Below are 24,023 nucleotides of genomic sequence, written 5' to 3' on the forward strand. Positions count from 1 at the left end.
AAGAAATACTGGTTCAGTAGAACTTGTAGCTGTTGTTTTTGTTTTTTTTACTACCGGTTCGTGTGAACCAGGCCAAACCGGTAGAATACCACCAATGGTTTATCACCCTCTGGAGCCCAGGGAGGGCCAAAACAACACCCAATCCCCACCTTGGTGCAGGAGACGGATGAGGCCACGTCCAACATGGCCACGCCTACCCAGCCACCAGGCAGAGAAGCGGTTGCTACAATTTTTGAAGCCCACCACTGGCCCAAGGGGAGCTTAGGCAGAAACCTTCATTCTCAGCATTCCCACCCACCCCCCTTACGGGCAGGGCTGGTGGGGTCCCCGGAAGTGGGTGGGTGAATGGGGAGGAGGTTTCTCTCCCCCCTTCTCCGAGGAGCATGCTTAGGAGCTGCTAAAAGTCACCATTGCAGCCACCTCAGGAGTTTGTGGCTTTGCAGAAGGCGAGACACACCCTTTGGCAGAAGGGGCTTCTTTCGTTTTTAAGCCATGGTGGTTTCTCAGTTCTGGTTCTCTGGTGTTCAGATTTATAAAAATAAACAGGCTCCCTGCTCCGGGGGATAGAATAACAAGGAAATAATATCAGGAGGAGAAGCAGAATGAACGGCCAGGCTTTGAGGGAAATGACAGGCCCTTGGCTGAAGTCAATGAAGTTCCCCTTCTCACTTCCCTTTCCTGAAGCCGACATCCTGAAGTTTTTAACATTGGGATCTTGTCTTGTCTTTTCCTTCTTTCTTTCTTTCTTTCTTTCTTTCTTTCTTTCTTTTCTTTTTTTCTTTTTGCTTTCTTTCTTCCTTTTTCTTTCTTTCTTTCTTTTTTCTTTTCTTTCTTTCTTTCTTTCTTTCTTTCTTTTTTTCTCTTTCTTTTTTTCTTTTCTCTTCTTTCTTTCTTTCTTCTTTCTTTTTATTTTCTTTCTTTCTTTCTTTCTTTCTTTCTTTCTTTCTTTCTTTCTTTCTTTCTTTCTTTCTTTTTTTCTCTTTCTTTTTCTTTTTGCTTTCTTTCTTCCTTTTCTCTTTCTTTCCACTTTCTTTTTTTCTTTCTTTCTTTCTTTCTTTCTTTCTTTCTTTCTTTCTTTCTTTCTTTTCTTTTTTTCTTTCTTTCTTTCTTTGTAGTGTAGAGCCAGTTTGGTGTAGTTAAGGTACTGGCTTAGAAAGTGGGAGACAGTGAGTTTTTGTTCCACCTTAAGCATGAAAGCCATCTGGGTGACTTTGGGTTGATCACCAGGAGATGGTGAGTTCTAATCCCGCTTTACTCACGAAAGCCATCTGGGTGACTTTGGGCCAATCGCCAGGAATCGGTGAGTTCTAGTCCTGCCTTACTCACGAAAGCCATCTGGGTGACTTTGGGCCACCTCCTCTCTTTCCACCCATCCCACCTCACAGGGCTGTTTTGAGAAAAAACGGGAAGAGCAAAGAAGCATCCAGCCTATTTGCCGTCTTGAGTTATTCATAAACTAACAAAGTGGATTATAAATAAATAAAAATATAATGAGTATAAGGTAGGCAGACTGTCTTTAGGCCAGATCATGCCTCTTTCTTCCAAACTGCCTCCACTTTAGCAGGGCCCAGGCCAAAGTTAAAACACTCAGAGAGTTGCTGTATGCAAAATGCTTCCTCCTCTAATTTCAACTTCTCTTTCAGGAAGTCTGCACTGCTATTTGCTCCTCTGTTTAGCATTGTTATTTTTTAAGGTGTGCGCCTACCTCTATATCTACAGTTACAGTCCTCTCTCTCTCCCTCTCCCTCTCCCTCTCCCTCCCTCCCTCCCTCTCTTTCTCTCTCTCTCTCCCAGAGTTATAATTTGCACAATGAACTTGAGCCTTACTGGTACCTCTTTGTCACTTCTAGAAAGTAGGTTAGCCCACGTGTACACACCCTGATTGTGGGCAGGGGGTGGTTGCCTTTGTGGTTTGTGCTGGGATGCTCTTTCCTGCAGTGAAGGAAGTTGGGGTAAGAGTCAAAGACACAAATTTCTCCCCCTCCCCATGGCAGTGGGGCGTAGGAAGGGGGCTCACAATCTAGAAAGGCTTTGAAGATTTTGGGGTAAGGGGAAAGAGTTGGACGGCACGAAAGGAGAGGCTTCAGAACTCATTTCCCCATTTTCCTAGTTGGTTGGGCAATGATCTTGGCGGTGGTGTGGATTTTATTTTCTCAGTGCTTTTACCCTTTTTATTGTTTTTAGTTATTTTAACTGTTTTAGAATTCTAAGCCACCCAGAATCACTGGGTGGGAGATGGATGGCTACAGGAGTTCAATAAGAAATAAATTCATTAATTTTCACATTGTGTCTTTAAAGTCAGACTGATATTGGGTGAAGAGTAACAGATACCCAGTGACAGGAGCAGAAATGCTTGGTTTTTGCAAGTTTTTCCCTGAAACCAACCTTGGCCTGTGGTCACAGGCAGCTTTGCTTAACCTGGAACCATCCAGCTACCCTAGGACTACAGGTCGCAGAATCCCCAGCTTTTCTTTGGCTGAGGATTAGGGTCTTAGTAATAGTTCCATCTTAGGCAGGAAAACCAACTGGGTGACTTTGGGCCAGTCTCTTTCTCTCTCTCTCTTCCCTCCCTCCCCACCTCTCTCTTTCTCTCTCCCAAGTCCACTTCACAGGGTTGTTGTGTGGAAAGTAGGAGGATGGAAGAGTATTAGGGATATTTGCTGGAACGAAAGAAAAGAAAGAAAAGAAGGAAGGAAGGAGAGGAAGGAAGGAAGGAAGGAAGGAAGGAAGGAAGGAAGGAAGGAAGGAAGGAAGGAAAAGGAAAGGAAAGGAAAGGAAAGGAAAGGAAAGGAAAGGAAAGGAAAGGAAAGAGGAAGAAAGAAGAAAGAAAGAAAGAAAGAAAGAAAGAAAGAAAGAAAGAAAGAAAGAAAGAAAGAAAGAAGAAAGGAAAGGAAGGAAGGAAGGAAGAGGGGAAGGAAGGAAAGAAAGGAAAGAGGAAGGAAAGAAGAAAGGAAGGAAGGAAGGAAGGAAGGAAAGGAAGGAAAGGAAGGAAGGAAGGAAGGAAGAGGAAAGGAAGGAAGGAAGGAAAGAAAGAAAGTAGAAAGAAAGAAAGAAAGAAAGAAAGAAAGAAAGAAAGAAAGAAAGAAAGAAAGAAAGAAAGAAAGAAAGAAAGAAAGAAAGAAAGGAAGGAAGGAAGAGGGGAAGTAAGGAAAGAAAGGAAAGAGGAAGGAAAGAAAGAAAGGAAGGAAGGAAGGAAGGAAGGAAGGAAGAGGAAAGGAAGGAAGGAAGGAAAGGAAGGAAGGAAGGAAGGAATGAAAGAAAGAAAGAAAAGAAAAGAAAAGAAAGAAAGAAAGAAAGAAAGAAAGAAAGAAAGAAAGAAAGAAAGAAAGAAAGACGCAAGCTTGGGGCGGGTTAACCCAGCTTGGCTTCGGATGGCGCTTTTCCCCCCGTTAACCCGGAGAGCCTGCAATGCAACTGAATCTGATGCAGCAAGCAGGAAAAAGCGGTTGTGTGAACAACCCAAGTTGCGGGTAACGGAGAGAGGAGCCACCGGAGCATCCTAGGAGCCGACCCCCTTCTCCCTTCTGCAGCTGCCCCCTGCCCTCCCCCCACCCGGCCCAGCTGTTGCATCACCCCTCCCCCCGCCGGCCCACGTCACTTCCTCGCAAACTTTTCCCTAGGAAATGTCTGCGCGAAAGTTGTTGTCCTTGCGAGCATCTGGACAGCGGAGCCGCTGTTTCCTCGCCCTCTGACTGCGGGCGGGGCGGAGGGGGAGGAAGAAGAAGAAAAGTTTCTTCTTCTTGTCCTCCTTCCTTCCTTCCTTCCTTCCTTTCTCTCTCTCTCTCTCTCTCTTTTCTTTCTTCTGCTTCCCCCTACCCCGCTTTTGCCGGCTCTGCATGTCAGGCTTCCTGCGCTGGGTCCCGGCGGCCGTTCCGCGGCCATGGACGACGGCTGAGTCCGTTAGAACCGCCGGGCACCCGCGGGGGAGCAGAAGCTGCCGAAGAGCCAGCTAGCCGGGCCGGCCACCGCCGCTCCTCTGCAGCAACGCGCAGCCCGGCGCCTGCCCGCATCCTTTAAGCCATGGCCAGCGATTGCGCCGCGCGGAGCTTGGATAACACCGATCTCGGAGCGCTCCGGGTAAGTGGCTCCTGCGTGGCACTGCAGAGGAGACGGGGAGAGAGGCGGGGAGGGAGGGAGGGAGTGGGAAGAGAGAGAGAGAGAGAGAAGCGGGGCTGCTGCGTTCCCACGACCTCCGCAGCCCGGCTGGGCTTGTGTGCCTTTTCCTCTGGGCGCCCGGCTGGAGTCTTCGGGCTTTGGCCAAACGCGCGTCTAAGGCGAGAGCCCACGGACTGGCCAAGGCTGACTTGCCGAGGACCAGGCTGAGCAGGTCGTGGGAACGCGGCCTCCAAAGTTGTCAGCGACCCAGTTAACTTTTGAGGAGGTTGGGCAACCAGACACACACACACACACACAGAGCAAGCGAGTGAGCGAGCGAGCGAGAGACAGAGATACACGTGTGGAGAGAGAGAACACACACAGAGAGACCAAGAGGGACAAGACAGACAGAAAGAAAGAGGCAGAGGGAGACAGAGAGAGAGAGGGAAGAGAAAGAGAGAGAGAAAGAGGGGCAAGGAGTGGAAGGGAAAGACAGGGTGAAATAGAGAAGGTGAAAGAGGGGGAGAGAGAAGCTGAGAGGGAGAGGGAGGAAAGGAGAGAGAGAGAGGAAGATGGGGAGAGAAAGAGAGATGGGTAGAGGGAGGGAGGGAAAGAGAGAGGGTGAAAGAAAAAGATGAAAAAGGGAGAGAGAGAGAATAGAAAAGAGAGAGGGAGGGAGGGAGAGTGGAGAGAGAGAGAGAAAGAGGGGGAGGGAGAGAAAAAGAAGAGGAAAGAGGAAGAGAGAGAGGAAGAGTGGGGAGGGAAAGGAAGAGAAAGAGAGAGGATGAAAGAGAGAAGGTGAGAGAGGGAGATAGAGAGAGGGAGAGAGAGAGAGAGAGAGAAAGAAAGAAAGAAAGAAAGAAAGAAAGAAAGAAAGAAAGAAAGAAAGAAAGAAAGAAAGAAAGAAAGAAAGAAAGAGTCAGTCCAACTTCTTCAGTGGAGTGTGCATATCCATTCCCTCCCCATGTTTCCCCCTAGTGAGGGAGGATACGCCCACCTTCCCGCTTATCCTCCCCACAACCCTGCGAGGTCGGTTGGACAGAAATGGGATTTGAACCTGTGGCTCATTGACGGCCACTGTAACCAAGTGATGTGTCCTCTGAGCTGGCTGGTTTTCTTGCAGAGGTTTCATTACCCAACTAGGTAACACCATCCGTGCTGGGTGCTTTGACTCTCCTTTTTGACTCTTGTTGGCCTTAATCAGAGGGTTCACATGCAATCCGGTTTCAAGCACACTGCCCAGGTTGGCTCGGGACCCTGATTGAATTAGGGTTTAATTTCCGTTTCCCCTTGGAGGGTTTGGGGCCAGGTTGGCTAGCACCGCAGATTGCCACTGGCCTATCTTCAACTTTCCTTCCCCCGTCTCTGTTCATGGCTTGGGATTGAAATTGACCCCAAAAGGCCGAACTTGGACCCCTTAGCCTTCCATGGGGGGTCTCAAAACCTTTTGGGTCAGCCCTGAAAAGTGTGCTTCCTACGGATTAGCTCCACAATAAATCACAGACACCTGGTTCAGTTGCTCGCTTCTCCCCTTCCAAGGATTAACAGATTAACAAAGTTGGAAGGGACCTTGGAGATCATCTAGTCCAACCCCCTGCCCCACCAGGAGACCCTACACCATTTCTGACCAATGACAGTCCAATTTCTTCTTGAAAGTCTCAAGGGATGAAGCTCCCACAGTTTCTGAAGGCAACTTCTATTCCATGGGTAGATTTTTCTCACTGTCAGAAAGTTTCTCCTTATTTCCAGATTGAATCTCTCCTTGTTCAGTTTCCATCCATTATTCCTCGTCTGGCCTTCGGGAGCCTTGGAGAATAGCTTGACCCCTTCCTCCTCTCTGGGGCAGCCCCTCAAATATTGGAAGATGCTCTCCTGTCTCCCCTGGTCCTTCTCTTCACCAGACTAGCCAGGCCCAGTTCCTGTAACCATTCATTATATGTTTTAGCCTCCAGTCCCCTCATCATCCTGTTTGCTTTTCTCCGCACTTTTTCTAGAGTCTCCACATCTTTTTTAGAGTGTGGTGACCAAAACTGCATGCAGTACTCTAGGTGTAATCTTACTAAGGCTTTATCTTGGGGTGGGGCACAGAAACTGGGTTCAATTGCTAGCTTCCCCCCCCTTTCAAAGGATCTTGGGGTGGGGGACACAGACAGTGTGAAAAATCTCCTTGCCACCCATAGTGGCCAAGAAAAATCCTACAGCTGTTTTTCCATAGCTGGGCCTTTTGTTCCTTGCAAATCACACACACACACACACACAGCTTTCTCCCTGAGTTGGCAGGGAAAAAAACCAACCCTTTTAATTGCACGTCTCCTATACAAATTGGCAGTGTGCAGAGGCTGTGCGTGTGTGGTTGTGTCCTCTTTGCACAACACAGGAGGCAGAAGATCTCCAAGGAATCCCACCTCAAGTTCAGGGCAGCTTAAATCCAGCCATGGGACTTAGCTCCTCTGGAGGAAATTGCAGTACAGATCAATCTTTGATTTTACAATTGCCATTGAGCCGCCAATTTCTGTTGCTGAGCAAGACGGTTCTTAAGTGAGTCATGCCTCGTTTTATGAACTTCCTTCCTTGTTCTTAAGTGAATCCCTGTGGTCGTTAAGTTAGTAACCCGGTTCTTAAGTGAATCTGGCTCCCAAATTGACTCAGGTTGCAAAAAGGGATCACATGACACACACCCCCCGGGACAACTGCGACCGTCATAAATACGAATCAGTGGAATTTCGACCACGTGTCTGTGAGGCTGCTGTTGCTGCAAGAGAGACATGGTCATAAGTCACTTTTTTCAGTGTTCTTGTATTTCCAAAGGTCACTAAACAAATTGTTGTACGTTGAGGACTACCAAACTCTTCAAAGTTGCAATTTTAGAATGGAACAACTTTATTGTCTACTTTGAATGTACAGTAATCGGCATATGTTAAAAATGAAATTTCGTTGCCTACAGCTCTTAAAGGGTCACCAGTGTTGTGGCCCGCCAGTGGTCAGCGGAGTTGGTGGCAGACGTGGACAGTGAGGAGGTTGGGGAGGAACATTGGCCAGTCTTGGAGTCTGGGGAAGGCTCTGACAAGGGCTCTGCATCGGAGGCAGAGATGGGGCCGGGGCCATCCAACAGTTATCAGCTGCCTTCGGTGTCGGAGATCAGTGGGGAAGAAGAACAGCTGGAGCCTGTTCCCAGTGTGCACATGCACAGAGCTGCCAGGAGAAGGGAACAGTTAAGGAACAAGGGTCGACTTGGGAGTAAAGGCACAGGTGGACAGTAAATGGCCCTTCCCATAGGAATAAAGAGGAGCGAAAGTGGAGTGGAGTTTGCAGGAGACAATTAGTTCAATTCATTAGGGTGAAGATCTGTTCCTGACTCCTTGCCAAGTAATTTCTGCTACAGTGTGGCGTTTGGAAGATATTGGCCTGGCCAGTCTCCTAGCCTGATAAAGGTCTGTAGTTGTGCAATCTCTTGAAAGACTGTTTGCCAGGATTTCGCTGGAGAGGAATTTCTCTTTCACTTAAATAAAAGGGGTTTTATCGGGACGAGGAATCTGTTTCGTGAAGCCTAGGTCAGAACAACCACCTCCAATTTTACACTACATAAGCATGACAAGATAAATAAATAAATGCAAAATTATGCATCTACCCACATATATTTTGTGACACAGAGAAACAACACAGTCTAGTTCAGATGTATACACACTTATGGCGAGAAACGTAGCTGTTTTCTCTTCCCCAAAAACATTTCAACTGGAACTGGCTACATTTGAAAACCATTGTGTGTTTTGGGGCTTTATAGTTTACATCAGGGATATGCATAATGAAGCGATAGGTTTATTCTTGATATTGCATTGCGTATAAACCTGCTATAAACCATCTTAGAGTCTCGCGATAGGCTGGAATATAAATTTTGTCGCCACTAAATAAATGCATTTATCGGAAGTAAAGAGAATGGACCACGGCTCCTGGCTTGGGTTACCCTTTCCAGCCTGCCAAGAATTTAGGTCGTTCTTGACTTATGACCACAAACAAGCCTGAAATTCCTGTTGTTAAGGAAGACCGTTGCTAAATGGGTTTTATCCCACTTTACGACCTGTTCTTGCCACCGTAAAATCTTGAATCACCGCAGTGGATACATTAGTAACCTGGTTGTTAAGTGAATCGCCTGTTGTTGGAAGGTTGAAAAAAGGGCATACGGGACCCTAGGACATTGCAACCGTCATAAATGTGAATCAGTTGTCAAGTATCTCAATTTTGATCCCATAATCACAGGGGTGCTTCAAAGGCCGTAAAACGGTGAAAAACGGGCGTGAGTCACATATTTCAGTTCTGTTGTAACTTTGAACGGTTGTAAGTCAAAAACTATTTGTATTATTATAATGGGTTTTTTTTCTTTTTTTTTTTTGTTTCTTTGCAAATCTTCCAGCCAGGTTTCTCAGTCTTTTTTTGGAATCCTTGATAGATCCTCCTGAACCACCCCAGATCTTTTTAAATCTCGGCAAGGATAATAACTGGTTTTGAGGTGGCATCAGATTTAAGGCCGAAGAAAGAGGAAATGCTACTTCCCGAAAAAAAAAAGTATATTATTATTCAAAGAAAGCAGAAACTAAACTGCATTTGCCTTTTCTGTAGCCATATCAATGCTGGTGACTCATAAAAGGACTCAGAGCAAGGATCACCACGTTATTTCTAAGATATGCTGGGTGGGGTAGATTGAACTATCTCGCGGAGGAAAGGAAGGAAGTGATGCAGAAAAAGTGTGAATTCTCTTTGATCGGCCCCATGTTTCATCTGTCCCTCCTGGGAATCTCCATGAAAATGTACATCAGTCCAGATCTGGAGAAGGATGTTGGAGTGGGGAAGATCGTGACCATAATTAACTCATTAAAATGTACCCATGGAGGACTTCCTTGTTGCATGTTGCAAGGCCATTGGTGGGATTCAAATTTTGTTACTACCGGTTCTGTGGGCGTGGGTGCGGTGGGCGTGGCAGGGAAAGGATTCTGTAAAATCTGCATTTTCACCCACTCCAGGGGAAGGATACTGCAAAATCCCCATTCCCTCCCCACCCCACTAACCTGCTTTCCAGCTCCGTTCTCCTGTGCAGGGCAACCAAAGGAGACCCAGCTGAGCAGCTAGGTCTCAGGAGGCAGAGAAGAGATGGGGTTGGTGAGGGCCAGTCAGAGGTGGGATTTGCCAGTTCTCCAAGCTACTCAACATTTCCGCTACCGGTTCTTCCAGAACCGGTCAGAACCGGCTGCTCCCCACCCCACTAACCTGCTTTCCAGCTCCGTTCTCCTGTGCAGTGCAACCAAAGAAGACCCAGCCAATCAGCTGGGACTCAGGAGGCGGAGCATAGATGGGGGCGGGGCCAGTCAAAGACAGTATTTACTGGTTGTCCAAATTACTCAAAATCTCCACTACCAGTTCTCCAGAACCGGTCCGAACCTGCTGAATACCACCTCTGCTCCCCACTCCACTAACCTGCTTTCCAGCTCCATTCTCCTGTGCAGGGCAACCAAAGAAGACCCAGCCAATCAGGTGGGACTCAAGAGGTGGAGCATAGATGGGGCGGGGCCAGTCAGACGCGGTATTTGCTGGTACTCTGAACTACTCAAAATTTACGCTACCGGTTCTCCAGAACCGGTGCAAACCGGCTGAATACTACCTCTGTGCAAGACCAGCGGTGGGCTGCAAATTTTTTAACACCCGGTCCTCTGGCTGGGTAGGCATGGCCGGTTGGTCATGTGACTGGGTGGGAGATGTCACTCATCACACCCAGCCCCGCCTCCCAGCCCCTCGCCTCAAAGGAACAGGTAGGATTCCGCCGATTGGAGCTAATCCCATCACTGGCTGGCCCCGCCCCCCACTCGTTTTTCGGCCATTTTTCCACCTCTGTGCAAGACGTTGGATTTTTGAGCCTTGAACATGCCCCGTCTTGGCTTTGCGATGCTGTGAGTCCCAGCATCGGCTAAGCAAAGCGGAAACCTGAATGTGAAAGCTGGGTCATGAGGCCAGCTACATGGACTTGGGTCAACCATCCTGATGGATTTGGCCACATCTGGACTTCTGGCCTTTGCACTTGGAATCCAGAGGTTTTCCTTGGCCCCTGGAGAGAGAAAACACCCAGAGTGGATGTGTGGCTACACAGGCCGCCGAAAACCTACCACCCTTCTTCTGAAGCTTGGAACTCCGAAAAGCTTTGGGAGATGAAGTCACCACATCCAGAACTTTTCCATTTGCGTGTCTGAACCTCATGTTTCAAAGATGTGTTTTTTGCAGCTCCAGCTTCTTTACAGATTCATAATCCTGAATGCCAGCTTTGTCATAAATGTCATTCCACCCCACTGACCAATATTTTGAATAATGGAAGAGTGTGTGTCCATTCTCTCTCTCCCTTCTCTCTCTGTGTCTCTTTCTGTGTGTGTCTCCCTTTTCTCTCTCTCTTTTCTCTCTCTCTCTTCTTTCTCTCTTTTCTCTCTCTTTCCATTTCCATTTCCCTTTCTCTTCTCTCTCTCTCCCTTCTCTCTCTTTCTTTTCTCTCTCTCTTTCTCTTCTCTCTCTCTCTCTCTCTCTCTCTCTCTCTCTCTCTGTGTGTCTCCCTTTTCTCTCTCTCTTTTCTTTCTCTCTTTCTCTCTTTTCTCTCTCTTTCCATTTCCCTTTCTCTTCTCTCTCTCTCCTTTTCTGTCTCTTTTCTGTCTTTCTCCTCTCTCTCTCTCTTCTCTCTCTTTCTCTCTCTTCTCTCTTTCTCTTTTCTTTCTTTCTCTTTCCTTTTCTCTTTCTCTCTTCTCCTTCTCTTTTCTCTCTCTCTCTTTCTCTCCTTTCTCTCTTTGCCTATCTCTTTCTCTCTACTATCTCTCTTTTCTGTCTTTCTTCTCTCTCTTTTCTCTCCCCCCCCTCTCTTTTCTCTCTCTCTCTCTCTTTCTCTCTTCTTTCTCTCTCTCTTTCTCTCTCCAAACCTCGTGTTTGCTTTAAAAAAAATGAATTTCTTTTCTGTACGTCTTCCCAGCAATTCCTGGATCAGGGCCATCCAAAGTTTTGTTCTTCCCTTTATTAGGTCAGCTGATCCCTGCCCTCCCCCCCAAAAAAGTTGGAAAGGGTGGAGTTCAGGAAATCCTTGGCCTTGCAAGAGAGCTTCTGTGTCTCTTCATATTTGCTGTCTCACCAGCAAATATGAGTTCTGCAAAGTTTTGACAACCCGCTGAAATGTGGTTAAGTCACCCTCTGTGCATCGGTTGAGTCATGGATACGACCAGCACAGTCAGGGGTCCCTGTCTTAAGGGACTTCCAATAAATGTGCCCTCCAAGATCTGCAGCCACCCCCACCCCAGGCCTTCCTGTCCATCAGTGATCCTGTCAATTCCCCCGAGATGTGGAGTCATCGCCAGCCATACATCCCTGTTGGATTTTTTAAAAAAATTCAAAAAAAGCACACTGTGCAAATTCTACAATTGGAATAAAGAGGAATGGAGCCCAGGGTACAAAAGAAAAAGAAAAAACCCACCCCACCACAGCTTTGGTTCTACTTCAGTGGAGTTCTTTCATATGTACAGAAAAAAGACCTCTCCGGGAACCACATCTGAGGTCTTCGGCCTTGCAATTTTTTTATTTTTTATTTTTTGGTTGTGGGAAAACACAATTGGAAGTGGCTGCAAAGACGGACTCACTTAACCAATTATTGGGGTTTTTTTTCTCCCCCTATAGCTGTCCTTAAAATTGGAGGGCAGGAATCTTTGCAAGTTTTTTAGGACATTGTTACAGAATTTAACAGAATGGGGAAAAGTAGAAAGTCGTTTTGGAGGAAACAACAGGAATAGAATAGAATAGAATAGAAATAGAAATAGAATAGAATAGAATAGAATAGAATAGAATAGAATAGAATAGAATAGAATAGAATATGGATAAAATGGAATGGAATGAAATAGAATAGAGAATAGAAAATAGAATAGAATAGGAATAGGAATAGGAATAGGAACAGAAACAGAAACAGAAACAAGAATGGAATGGAATGGAATGGAATAGAATAGAATAGAATAGGATAGGATAGGATAGAATAGACTAGAATAGAATAGAATAGAATAGAATAGAATAGAATAGAATAGAATAGAATAGAATAGAATAGGAATAGGAACAGAAACAGAAACAGAAACAAGAATGGAATGGAATGGAATGGAATAGGATAGAATAGAATAGAATAGAATAGAATAGAATAGAATAGAATAGAATAGAAATAGAAATAGAAATAGAAATAGAATAGAAATAGAATGGAATGGAATGGAATGGAATGGAATGGAATAGAATAGAATAGAATAGAATAGAATAGAATAGAATAGAATAGATAGAATAGAATAGAAATAGAAATAGAAATAGAAATAGAAATGAAATAGAAATAGAAATAGGAATAGAATAGAATAGAATAGGACGACGAGAGTAGAATAGAGTAGACTAGAAATAGAAATAGAATAGAAATAGAAATAGAAATGAAATGAAATAGAAATAGAAATAGAAATAGAAATAGAAATAATAGAATAGAAATGGAATAGAATAGAATAGAAGAATAGTAGAATTCTTTATTGGCCAAGTGTGATTGGACACACAAGGAATTTGTCTTTGGTGCAAATGCTCTCAGTGTACATAAAAGAAAAGAGACATTCGTCAAGAGTCAAGTATCATAAGGAGAGGATAGAAAGGCTTATCTGAGTTGGAATAAGGGAATGGCAAGTGTTGGAAGGGGTCTCGCAGGTCTTCTAGTCCAACCCCTCCCCCACCTCCCAGCTCTAGCAGGAAACCAATTCAGACAAATGGCTATCCAGCCTCTTCTTAAAGGCCTCCAGTGATGGGGCACACACAACTTCTGGAGACAAGCTGTTTCATTGCTTAATTAGGAAATGTCTCCTTAGTTCCAAGTTGTTTCTCTCCTTGACTTAAAAAAATAAAATAAAATTACACAGAAAAAGGGGCACCTGGATTTGAACCAGGGACCACTTGATCTGCAGTCAAATGCTCTACCACTGAGCTATACCCCCTTTTTCTGAATGTTATGTAGTTCTGCTGGGACTCCTGTTGTTGCTATGTTACTACCATACTGATCCTATGCAGAGGTCTTCAACCTTGGCAACTTTAAGACTTGTGGACTTCAATTCCCAGAATTCTCCAGCTATGCTGGCTGAAGAATTCTGGGAGTTGAAGTCCACAAGCCTTAAAGTTGCCAAGGTTGGAGGCCTCTGCGTATACAGTGCTTAGTTCAGCTCATTGCACAACTGTACCCATAGGTTTGTTCATGCTTCCCTGGTAGTAAAGTAAGTTTCCAAGCATACAAGTTCTGTGTTTCCATACTAAGCTAGGAATACGTGTGGTTGTTGGGTTTCAGGCGACCAAACCCCTTCGCCTTTGAAGTGTGTTGCACTGCCCTGGAAGCATGCAATCCTGTCCTCTGAAGTGCAAGTAGCAAGAGAAGAAAATTATTCTCACTGTCCTTTCATTGCAATTCAATTTAACTACATTCAAGGAACATGGTGATCACTGATAACGTTACCTAGTTTGGTAATGAAACGTCTGCAAGAAAACAAGCAAGCTCAGAGAGCACCAAGGGCCCCATAGTCGTTGTCCTCCCCCTCCCCCTTTCCTCTCCTCCTCCTCCTCCTCCTCCTCTCTGCAAACCTCACTCCCTTTCGGGACTGATGATGTTACCTAGTTTGGTAATGAAATGTCTGCGAGAAAACAAGCAAGGTCAGAGAGCACCAAGGATTCCACAGCCCTCCTCCTCCTCTTCATCCTCCTCCTCCTCCTCCTCTCTGCAAATCTCACTGCCTTGCAACACTGATGATGTTACCTAGTTTGGTAAGGAAACGTCTCTGAGAAAACAAACAGGTTCAGAGAGCACCAAGGACCCCTCGTTTCAACCCTGAGTTACAAATATTCTCCTTTATTAGCACATTGTAGGAAGCATTTTTCTTTCTGGCCAAGTGCAGAACCATCTGTTGGGGTTTAGAAAACGAAAGGACAGGATTCAGACACCAATATGCTAATTTTTTTTTAAATAGGAAATCCAGCCCGGTTAAAGCAAAAACAGAATGAGTAAAACAAAGAGTCACTGACATCTGAGTAGGAGCTTCAGGAGAACAGCCTACCGTGGCCCCTGTATCAGCAAGAATCTAATAACACCTTTTCTGGCCAACCAATTTTATTCAACAGCATACATTTTGGTTAGCTAACCCACCCTGCATCAGATGCCCAGAGAAACGCTCTACTTCTATTCCTTCCCTTTCTCTTTCCCTCTCCCTTTCCTTTTCCTTTTCTCTTCCTTTCCCTTTCCTTTCCTTTCCTTTCTTTTCTCTCCTTTTCCCTTTCCCTCTCCCTTCCTTTTCCTTTTCCTTTTCCTTTCCTTTCCTTTCCTTTCCTTTCCCTTTCCTTTCTTTTCTCTTCCTTTCCCTTTTCTTTCCTTTCTTTTCTTTTCTCCTTTTCCTTTCCCTCTCCCTTCCTTTCCTTTCCTTTCTTTTCTTTTCCTTTCCCTTTCTTTTTCCCTTTCTCTCTCCTTTCCTTTCCTTTCTTTTTTCTCCTTTTCTTCCCTTTCTTTTCTCTTCCTTTCCCTTTTCTTTCCTTTCTTTTCTTTTCTCTCCTTTTCCTTTCCTTTCCTTTCCTTTCTTTTCTCGCCTTTTCCCTTTCTTCCTTTCCCTTTTTCTCCTTTTCCTTTCCTTTCCTTTCTTTTTTTCTCCTTTTCCTTCCCTTTTCTCTTCCTTTCTTTTCTTTCCTTTCTTTTCTTTTCTCTCCTTTCCCTTTCCCTCTCCCTTCCTTTTCCTTTCCTTTCTTTTCTTTTCTCGCCTTTTCCCTTCCCTTCTCTTCCTTTCCCTTTCTCTCTCCTTTTCCCTTTCCTTTCCTTTCTTTTTTTTCTCTCCTTTTCCCTTCCCTTTCTTTTCTCTTCCTTTCCCTTTCTCTCTCCTTTTCCCTTTCCCTCTCCCTTCCTTTTCTTTCCCTTCCTTCCCTTCCTTTCCCTTCCTTTCCCTTCCCCTTCCCCTCACTTCTCCATCTCCTGTCATCTTTTTTGTTTCATTTTTTTCTTCCCTTTCCTTCCCCTTTTCCCTTCAGAGAGAGAGAGAGAGAGAGAGAGAGAGAGAGAGAGAGAGAGAGAGAGAGAGAGAAGGAGAGGGAGGGAGAGAGTTTTAACCTAACAAGTGATTTGAAACTGGCTATTGGGTTAAAAATAGCAGCAATCTGTCTTCAAGCTGAGGTATTCCATTTGGATTGGCTCTTATGCTACTTGGCATGGCCACGATCTATTACTGTGTTCCAGGCCAGTCAAATTCTTAATTATCCAAGAATCTGGCCCATTTTAGAGGCGGGGCGTTTCCTTGACCATCGGGTTTGCGTCCCTGGACCATTTGATCAGCAGCTTCTGCCAAATCAGCTACGGGTTTTCCTCTGACAGGTGCCAACCGTTTGACCCAACCATTTATCATTCGGATGTTAATTGCTCTAATGGACTCCGCCATATGGTTTCTCCTCTACTTGGGTCTTTATCATTGGGCGAGGAGACCAGTAGGGTGAGGAAAAAAACACCGGGCAGGCGGGAGACTTGAAGGCCACCAAGTATGTTTCCTGCCTTCACAAACTTCTGGGGTTGCCAGCACAGGAAATAGGAGCATAATGGACTTCCTTGATGTTTAAACCAGATGGAGATTTAAGACTTGGCAACACGGGACATTTGTTTTCTGCAGTGGTCCAACCTGTTTGCTTTGCAGTCCCTTGCTTATTTTCAGATTGCCTGAGCCAAGCCACTAGATCTCATGGCCATTGACTATCAATCAATCAGAATAGAGTTGGAAGGGACTTTGAAGGTCTTTTAGTCCACCCCACTGTTCAAACAGAAGACCCCATACCATTTCAGACAGGTGGCTTTCCAGTATCTTCTTGAAAACAACCAATGATGAAGCACCCACAACTTCTGGTGGCAAGCTGTTCCACCGGTTAAATTGTCCTCCACTGTGAGGAAGTTTCTCCTTAATTCCAGGTTGCTTCTTTCCTTGGTTAGTTTCCATCCATTGTTTCTTCTCCTGCCCTCCAGTGCTTTGGAAAATAAGTTGACCCCCTCTTCTTTGTGGCAGCCTCTCAAATACTGAAATACTACTATCATGTCACCCTTAATTCTTCTTTTCTCTAGAGTAGCCATACCCAAATCCTGCAACCATTCTTCATATGTTTTGGTCTCCAGGCCCTTAATCCTCTTAGTTGCTCTTCTCTGCACTTTTTCCAAAGCCTCAACATCTTTTCTGTAACGTGGTGGCCAAAACTGGTTGCAATATCCCAGGTGTGGCCTTACTAAGGTTTTACAAAGCAGTACTAATACTTCATGTTATTTTGATTCTATGCCTCTCTTTATACAACCAAGGATTGTGTTAGCTTTTTTGGCGGCTGCTGCACACGGCTGGCTTTATGATTAAAATGGAGTGGGCTCCATTATTATCTCTCTGAAGAGGAATACATTATGTGACAGATACTAATGAGAATATTGTCCATATATAACATTAATTCTGGACTTTTGTTTGTTTCGCTGTTAAGATCAAACAAATTTTAGGTTTTTGCATGCAGGTACCTGAATATTGCTGACTTCTTCTTGAAACACAAGCATTTACATATTCAAATCATTTTAGGATTATTATTTTTTAAATAAAAAAGACAGCTTTGCCTTAAGTGAAAGCGACGGGTGGAAATAAACTTATTTTAAACCTTATTTGCATCCTTAGCTAAAGCAGAAGTTCAGGTTTTTGTGCCCGTCGCGGAAGAGTTTTGAGTTTTTGCTGTGGTGGCGTGACCTGAGCTGCACTATGATTTTGGATGTCTCGTCCTTCATCTCTTTTCCGAGCTGTTTTCAGAAAATAGAATTGCCTGACCCTGGGTGAGGTTGATTCTACTTTAATTTGGGGTTCTGTTGATCTATTCGCCAAGAATAGATGTGGCATGATCATTCCAACATTTCAGAAGTTCTTATCCACAAGAAACAGGGAGACATATTTTTGTCTGAGTTTGGTCCAGACAGGAAGCATTTGTTAGTTTGTTTATAGCCATAGCAATTGCACTTAGACCTATATACCATTTCGTAGTGCTTTACAGTCTTCTTTAACCAGTTTACAGAATCATCATCCTGCCTGCAACAATCCAGGTCCTCATTTTATCAACTTTGGAAGGATGGAAGGTTGAGTCAACTTTGAGCCAGTTAGAATCAAACTGCTGGCAGTGGGCAGAGTTAGCCTGCAATATGGCATTCTAACCACTGTGCCACCACAGCCCTTCCTTCCTTCCTTTCCTCCCTTCCTCCTCTTCCCTTCCTTCCTTCCCTCCCTCCCTCCTCTCTCCTTCCTTCCTTCCCTCCCTCCCTCCTCTCTTCTTCCTTCCTTCCTTCCCTCCCTCCTCTCTCCTTCCTTCCTTCCCTCCCTCCCTTCTCTCTTCTTCCTTCCTTCCTTCCCTCCCTCCCTCCTCTCTTCTTCCTTCCATCCTTCCTTCCTCCTCCTCCTCCTTCCTTCCTTCCTTCCTTCCTTCCTTCCTTCCTTCCTTCCTTCCTTCCTTCCTTCCTTCCTTCCTTCCTTCCTTCCTTCCTTCCTTCCTTTGCACTTAGCACTAACACTTAGACTTATATACTGCTTCACTGTGTTTTACAGCCCTCTCTAAGTGGTTTACAGAGTAAGCCTCTTGCCCCCAACAATCTGGGTCCTCATTTTACTCACCACGGAAGGATGGAAGGCTGAGTCAACCTTGAGCTGGTCAGGATCGAACTGCTGGCAGTGGGCAGAGTTTAGCCCGCTGTAATTCCTTCCAACCCCAGCGCTACCACGGCTCTTAAATTCTTATTGAATTTATTTGCTGCTCATCTTTTAGTGAAGAATTCTGGGCAGTTTCCAACATTGAAACATTAAAATCCCAAGTGTTCCTTTCCTGCAGGTGAATTCTATTTTAGGTGTGTGTGTGTGTGTGTGTGTGTGTGTGTGTGTAACTATCTACCTTTTTTAATGGACCAGGGGGGATTTTATCCTCATTGTTTCATGGACTGTGTTGAAGATCCTACAAAGACCGCAATTTACCCATGTTGCCTTCCCTGGAAATGATTTAAGAGTTTACATATCAAATTGATACGGCCTCCTATTTCACAAGGAGCGACTCTGGGCAGTACACAGCCATCAAAAGAAAACCACAAATCCATAAAACAGTCGTTACTAAAGATTGAAATACTTTTTTTAAAATTAAAGCGTACGACCCACAAGGCACCAAGAGAGAGGGGATATAGTTAAGTTTGTTGACTGCGCATAACCATCAACTACGGTTCATCAACCCCAAGATGCAAAGCCAAAGAAACCACATAAAAGTTGGACGCAGTCTGCAAAGCTCAGCCAAGAAGTTAATCTTTCCAAGAAGCACACTAACTTCCTTTAATTTAATTCTTTCTAGGATCCAGCTGGAATATTTGAACTAGTGCAAGTCGTTGGGAATGGGACATATGGACAAGTCTATAAGGTATGGGATATTTCTGAAGAATGGATGAATAAAAAAATAAATATATTTAATGGCAACTGGGTATAATTCATTTTGGAAACAAAGATATGCTTGAGCAGGGGGTTGGACTAGAAGACCTCCAAGGTCCCTTCCAACTGTTCTATTCTATTCTATTGTACTCTACTCTACTCTACTCCTGTTCTTATTCTATTCTATTCTATTCTATTCTATTCTATTCTATTCTATTCTATTCTATTCTATTCTATTCATTTCTTATTCTATTCTATTATTTTATTCATTTCTTATTCTATTCTATTATTTTATTCATTTCTTATTCTATTCTATCCTATTCCTTATTCTATTCTATTCATTCTTCATTATTCTATTCTATTCTATTCTATTCTATTCTATTCTATTCTAAAGTGAATTAAAGTTAGGTAGGGTATCCTGGTTTGCTTGGCCATTATTAGCCATGATTTTAATGTTAGGCCTCCATAGCAGCAAGGGCTTGGGGGTTGATTTCTCTGCTGGTGGAAAAGGAGAAGGAAGACAGTCATGGTTTGGCTGTGTTCCTATATTAGTTTGTTAAGCCAAACCTCAACGCATCAAATGTGGCCAGTGATTAATGCAACCAAGTCTTCAGGGGATGTGATGCTGTCATGTAACTAATTCCATCTGATTATAAAGCTCCAAGTCACTTTGATTGATGGTTGAACATCCATTCCAACTGCTTTTGCTGACGTTCACTTCCTCGCTGACATGTTCTTGTGGTTCTTGTGCAACTTTTGGGGCCATTTGGTTGGGTATGAAATGAGCCGTTGTGCATATCGTAACAGGAATCGGCTTTTATCCGTGACAGATGTTTTTATTTATTTATTTATTGAATTGTTACATTGTCACCTATTCCCCCATGGCGAATAATAATAGTAAGAGATACAGTTCACAGCTTTGATCTGTCACTCATCCATCAGGTGTGAAACCAGTTGGATTTATTGGTTGTCCAAAGGCCACAGTGTATATTGTAGAGTATGCCTTAATGCAACAGGAGAACCTCAACTCTTATTTGTAAACCACAGTGATTTGTTTACAGTATATCCCATCTTTAATAGTTTTGCAAATAAAACACAAACACAACTTCCTCCTTCTGTTTTCCACCCAACAACAACCCTGTGAGGGCTGAAAGAAAGGGACTAGTCTAAAGTCACTAACCTGGCTTTCATTACTAAGGTGGGACTAGAACTTACATTTTCCTGGTGATTGCCTCAAGCTGGCAATCATAGCTAAGGTGGAACTAGGACTCATGTTATCTTGGTGATTGGCCCAAAGTCACCCAGCTGTCATTCATGGCTAAGGTGGGACTAGAACTCACTATCTCCTGGCGTCTTAACCACTGGACCAAACTGACTCTCTTATAGCTTGGGACAAACTTTCTAAGATGTGTGGACTTTAAAACCAGAACTGGGGAATGTTGGTTAGAATAGGGCACAATCTTAAAGCTGGTAAGAGAATCTGGGCTGAAGATCTGTTTGGAGGCGGAGGAAATAGATGAATCATGCAAAAAAGGAGTCATTTCCAGAACTTCTTTTTTTCATTTTAAAACTAACGAAAATTGCATAGCGATAGGACTTCTTTGTGCCAGATTTTTTTAAAAAAGGACTGCATTGTGCAGCCATGTGGTTTCCACAAGGCCTGCTGGACTTCTCTGCAACCATTTCACGCTCTGCCCAATTTTTTTGGAACAGAAGGCTCCAAAGCAGGCACATGGTCTGGCATGGTGGGAGTCCTTTGAGCCTGGGAGCAATTTCGTGGTTTGAGGGCCAAAGTAACATCTTCCTGTTTCTGGGTTTCACCTCAAAGCATCCAAACTCAACCTCCAGGAAAGAGCCAGCAGAGGAATGAACAACATAAAAGAGAATTCATCTTTGAGAAGAAGTTAGAAGCCACAGCAGATGGCTTAGAATAGAATCCTAAAGGTGGGGGACTTTTTCAAGAGGCAACTGGACTTTCTGGTTTTTTGGAAAAGGAGGAGGAGGAATGGAGGAGGAGGAGGAGGAGGAGGAGGAGGAGGAGGAGGAGGAGGAGGAGGAGGAGGAGGAGGAGGAGGAGGAGGAAGAGGAAGAAGAAGAAGAAGAAGAAGAAGAAGAAGAAGAAGAAGAAGAAGAAGAAGAAGAAGAAGAAGAAGAAGAAGAAGAAGAAGAAGAAGAAGAAGAAGAAGAAGAAGAAGAAGAAGAAGAAGAAGAAGAAGAAGAAGAAGAAGAAGAAGAAGAAGAAGAAGAAGAATTGTTTGATGTACAAAGATCTTTTTCTTTCCACTTGGTGGATTTGAGGTTTGGCTTGATGGTTAAATTAGACAGAAGGAAAAGATCATATTAAATCCTTTTACATTTCTTTCTGGACTAAGGTCAATCAATCAATATTTATTCATACAATGAGCAAGTTTTTAAAAATCAGAAGCGACAAAACTAGAGCAAAATAAATAAATACAATAAGTGGTTGGTTGGTTGATCAATTGATTCTGGATTAAGATTGTAAAAAGTACTGAAGAAGTTTCTTGGATGAGAAGCAAAACGTCTTCCAAGAAAACCCAGAAAATCCAGTTGCCTCTTGAAAAAAGCACCTGTGAGACAACCATGATCTGGAGGACTGAAAAGCTCTATAGACACATAGAATAAAAATAGAGTTGGAAGGAACCTTGGAGGTCTTTTAGTCCAACCCCCTGCCCGAGCCAGAGACCCTGCACCATTTCTGATAAATTGTTGCCCTGTCTCTTTTTGAAAGTCTCTTGTGATGGAGCCTCCACAACCTCTGAAGTCAAGTTGTTCCATTGGTTGATTTCTCTCACCGTTAGGAAATTACTCCTTAGTTCTAGGTTGTTTCTCTCCTTGGTTAGTTTCCATCCATTGTTTTCTCGTCTCTTTTGGTGCTTTGGAAAACAGTTTGACCCCCTCTTTTGTAGGAGCCCCTCAAATATTAGACCAGTGCTATCATGTCTCCCCTAGATCCTCTTTTCATTAAACTAGAGATACCCAACTCTTGTACACAACCGTTCTTCATATATTTTAGTCTCCAGCCCTCTCATCATTTCTGGCTTTGTTAAATTTGATAAATCTAACCTAATCCTGCGTAGCTTTTTCTCTGGTAATATCACTCTACTAACTAGAGCATACAAAACATTTGCTAGACCAATACTTGAATACAGCTCATCAGTCTGGAACCCGCATTACATATCTGATATTAATGCAATTGAGAAAGTCCAGAAATATTTTGCAAGAAGAGTCCTCCACTCCTTATGCCACCAGACTTGAAATTTTAGACCTAGACAACCTAGAACCACGCTGCCTTCGGTTTGATCTAAGTATAGTACATAAAATTATATATTGCAATGTCCTACCTGTCAATGAATACTTCATCTTCAACCATAACAATACAAGAGCACACAATAGATACAAACTCAAGGTTAACCGCACCAAACTTGATTGCAGGAAATACGACTTCAGCAACAGAGTGGTCAATGTCTGGAATACTCTACCTGACTCTGTGGTTTCTTCCCCAAACCCCAAAAACTTTAACCTTAGACTGTCTACTATTGACCTCACCCCTTTCCTAAGAGGTCTGTAGGGGGCGTGCATAAGCGCACCAACCGTCCCTGTCCTATTGTTCCTTTTTTTTTTCTTATTCGTATCCATTTCATGTATTTATAACCATGTTTATACTTATACCTGTTAGCTAATAATCGCTTGACAAAATAAATAAATACAATAACTAAATTCTGGCTTTGTTAAATTAGGAAGGATGGAAAGTCTATCAATCACCTGGAAGCTTGAAAGGGAGAAAAGTTAGCATGCTAAATTTAAGAACCACTTATCAGGAAATGCTGAAAGAGAGAAAAAAAAAAGCTGTTATAACCAACACAGGCTGGAAGAAAAAAATACTAATAATTCTATTATGGTGCTGAGCTTCCAATCTGTTGACTGTTTCCTCTAGATAAGCGTTGCCAACTGCTTACAGACTCTTTGATTTTGTTGTCGTTGTTTAAAAAAAAAAAAGAGTCTTCCTTTACTGACCTAGGTTCAGATGTAGAGCTACAGGAAAACCCGAAGGCTTTGGGGAAATCACTCCTTCCTGTATTCTCCTACAATAAATGTGGCATCCTTAAAAGTTAGACTCTTCCCTTGCTTTGATTTATTTGCAAGCAGTTACTCACTCGTTCCATGTCTGTCTGAGCTTCATCAGATGTTCCGGTGTCCAGGCTAATTCCTGCCTCACCTAAATGGATGTGAACTGACCTATAAAATGGCAGGTGGTTGCAGGCTGTTGACACAGAAGCATTGGGAGGTTTGCATCCTGGCTGCAGTGTTTGTGGGAAAGACCTGACCCATTTCTTCTGGTGAGAAGTAGGCCAACCTCGGAAGGATGGAAGGCTGAGTCAACCTTGCGTTGGGATGGATAGGAAGGGAAGGGAAGGGAAGGGAAGGGAAGGGAGGGAGGGAGGGAGGGAGGGAGGAAGGAAGGAAGGAAGGAAGGAAGGAAGGAAGGAAGGAAGGAAGGAAGGAAGGAAGGAAGGAAAGGAAAATAGCCATAGCACTTAGACTTATATACCGCTTCACAGTGCTTTACAGCTCCCACTAAGCGGTTTACAGAGTCATATTATTGCATCCAACAATCTGGGTCCTCATTTTACCGATCTTGGAAGGATGGAAGGCTGAGTCAACCTTGAACTGGTGAGAATCGAACTCCTGGCAGTGGGTAGAGTTAGCAATAGCAGTTAGACTTATACACCGCTTCACAGTGCTTTATATAGCACTCTCTAAACAGTTTACAGAGTCAGCCTATTGCCCCCAACAATCTGGGTCCTCATTTTACTGACCTTGGAAGGATGGAAGGCTGAGTCAACCTTGAGCCAGTCAGGATCGAACTGCTGGCAATGGGCAGAATTAGCCTGCAGTGCTACATTCTAACCAACTGCGCCACCAAAGCTCCCTAAATGTCTGTAAATCTGTGATATTTGGTGTGAAAGAATTCAGATAGGCCAAAACCCTGGTGGATTAGAGCAAAGGGGTCTTGTAGCCCAACCTTGGTCAAGCAGGAGGCGTCCTGCTAGCACTGATGACGTTACCTAGTTGGGTCATGAAACGTCTACAAGAAAACCACCAAGCTCAGAGAGCACCACACTCCAATCATCCATTCAACCGTCTTCTACCGATACGAAGGACCATTTCCAACTTCTAAATCTGGCTTCAGGGAAGACGTCCCAATTCTGAATCTTGCTTTAAAAAGCCCTTGTTTAATATCTTGCTTCTCGGTGACTTCAGCCAGATGTTCCTTAGAAGCCCTTAAGGAATTATGTCTCTCTCCAGCTGCTAGTATATCAGTCATTTAGCTATTGGTGGGCGCTTATGGGAATAAGAGGCTTAACTTCTCCCCTGGGCTGATTTAAGCAGGACAGTCCAGAAGATTTAACGCAC

General features: G+C 44.0%; 1 protein-coding gene and 1 non-coding gene across 4 annotated transcripts in view; one reads left to right on the top strand and one right to left on the bottom strand.

The window, feature by feature from the left end:
* Positions 1–3,600: 3,600 nt before the first annotated feature.
* Positions 3,601–24,023, top strand: part of NRK (Nik related kinase) — a 93,048-nt gene continuing 72,625 nt past the window's right edge. For 2 of the 3 annotated variants that reach the window (XM_087972203.1, XM_087972204.1), the window contains exons 1-2: positions 3,604–4,077; positions 18,514–18,579. In XM_087972203.1, coding sequence (XP_087828329.1) covers positions 4,021–4,077; positions 18,514–18,579 — 123 coding nt within the window. In that variant the 5' untranslated portion in view covers positions 3,604–4,020. Of the gene's footprint in view, positions 4,078–18,513; positions 18,580–24,023 lie in introns of all 3 variants that reach the window. The other variant, XM_087972202.1, reaches the window with a different exon arrangement.
* On the bottom strand, positions 13,032–13,103 carry TRNAC-GCA (transfer RNA cysteine (anticodon GCA)). The gene has a single exon. It is a non-coding gene; the product is annotated as a tRNA-Cys (tRNA).

Source organism: Notechis scutatus, chromosome 10 (genome assembly GCF_049901735.1).
Source record: "Notechis scutatus isolate UNSWTSFEM ecotype Mainland chromosome 10, rNotScu1.2, whole genome shotgun sequence".
NCBI lineage: Eukaryota > Metazoa > Chordata > Lepidosauria > Squamata > Elapidae > Notechis > Notechis scutatus.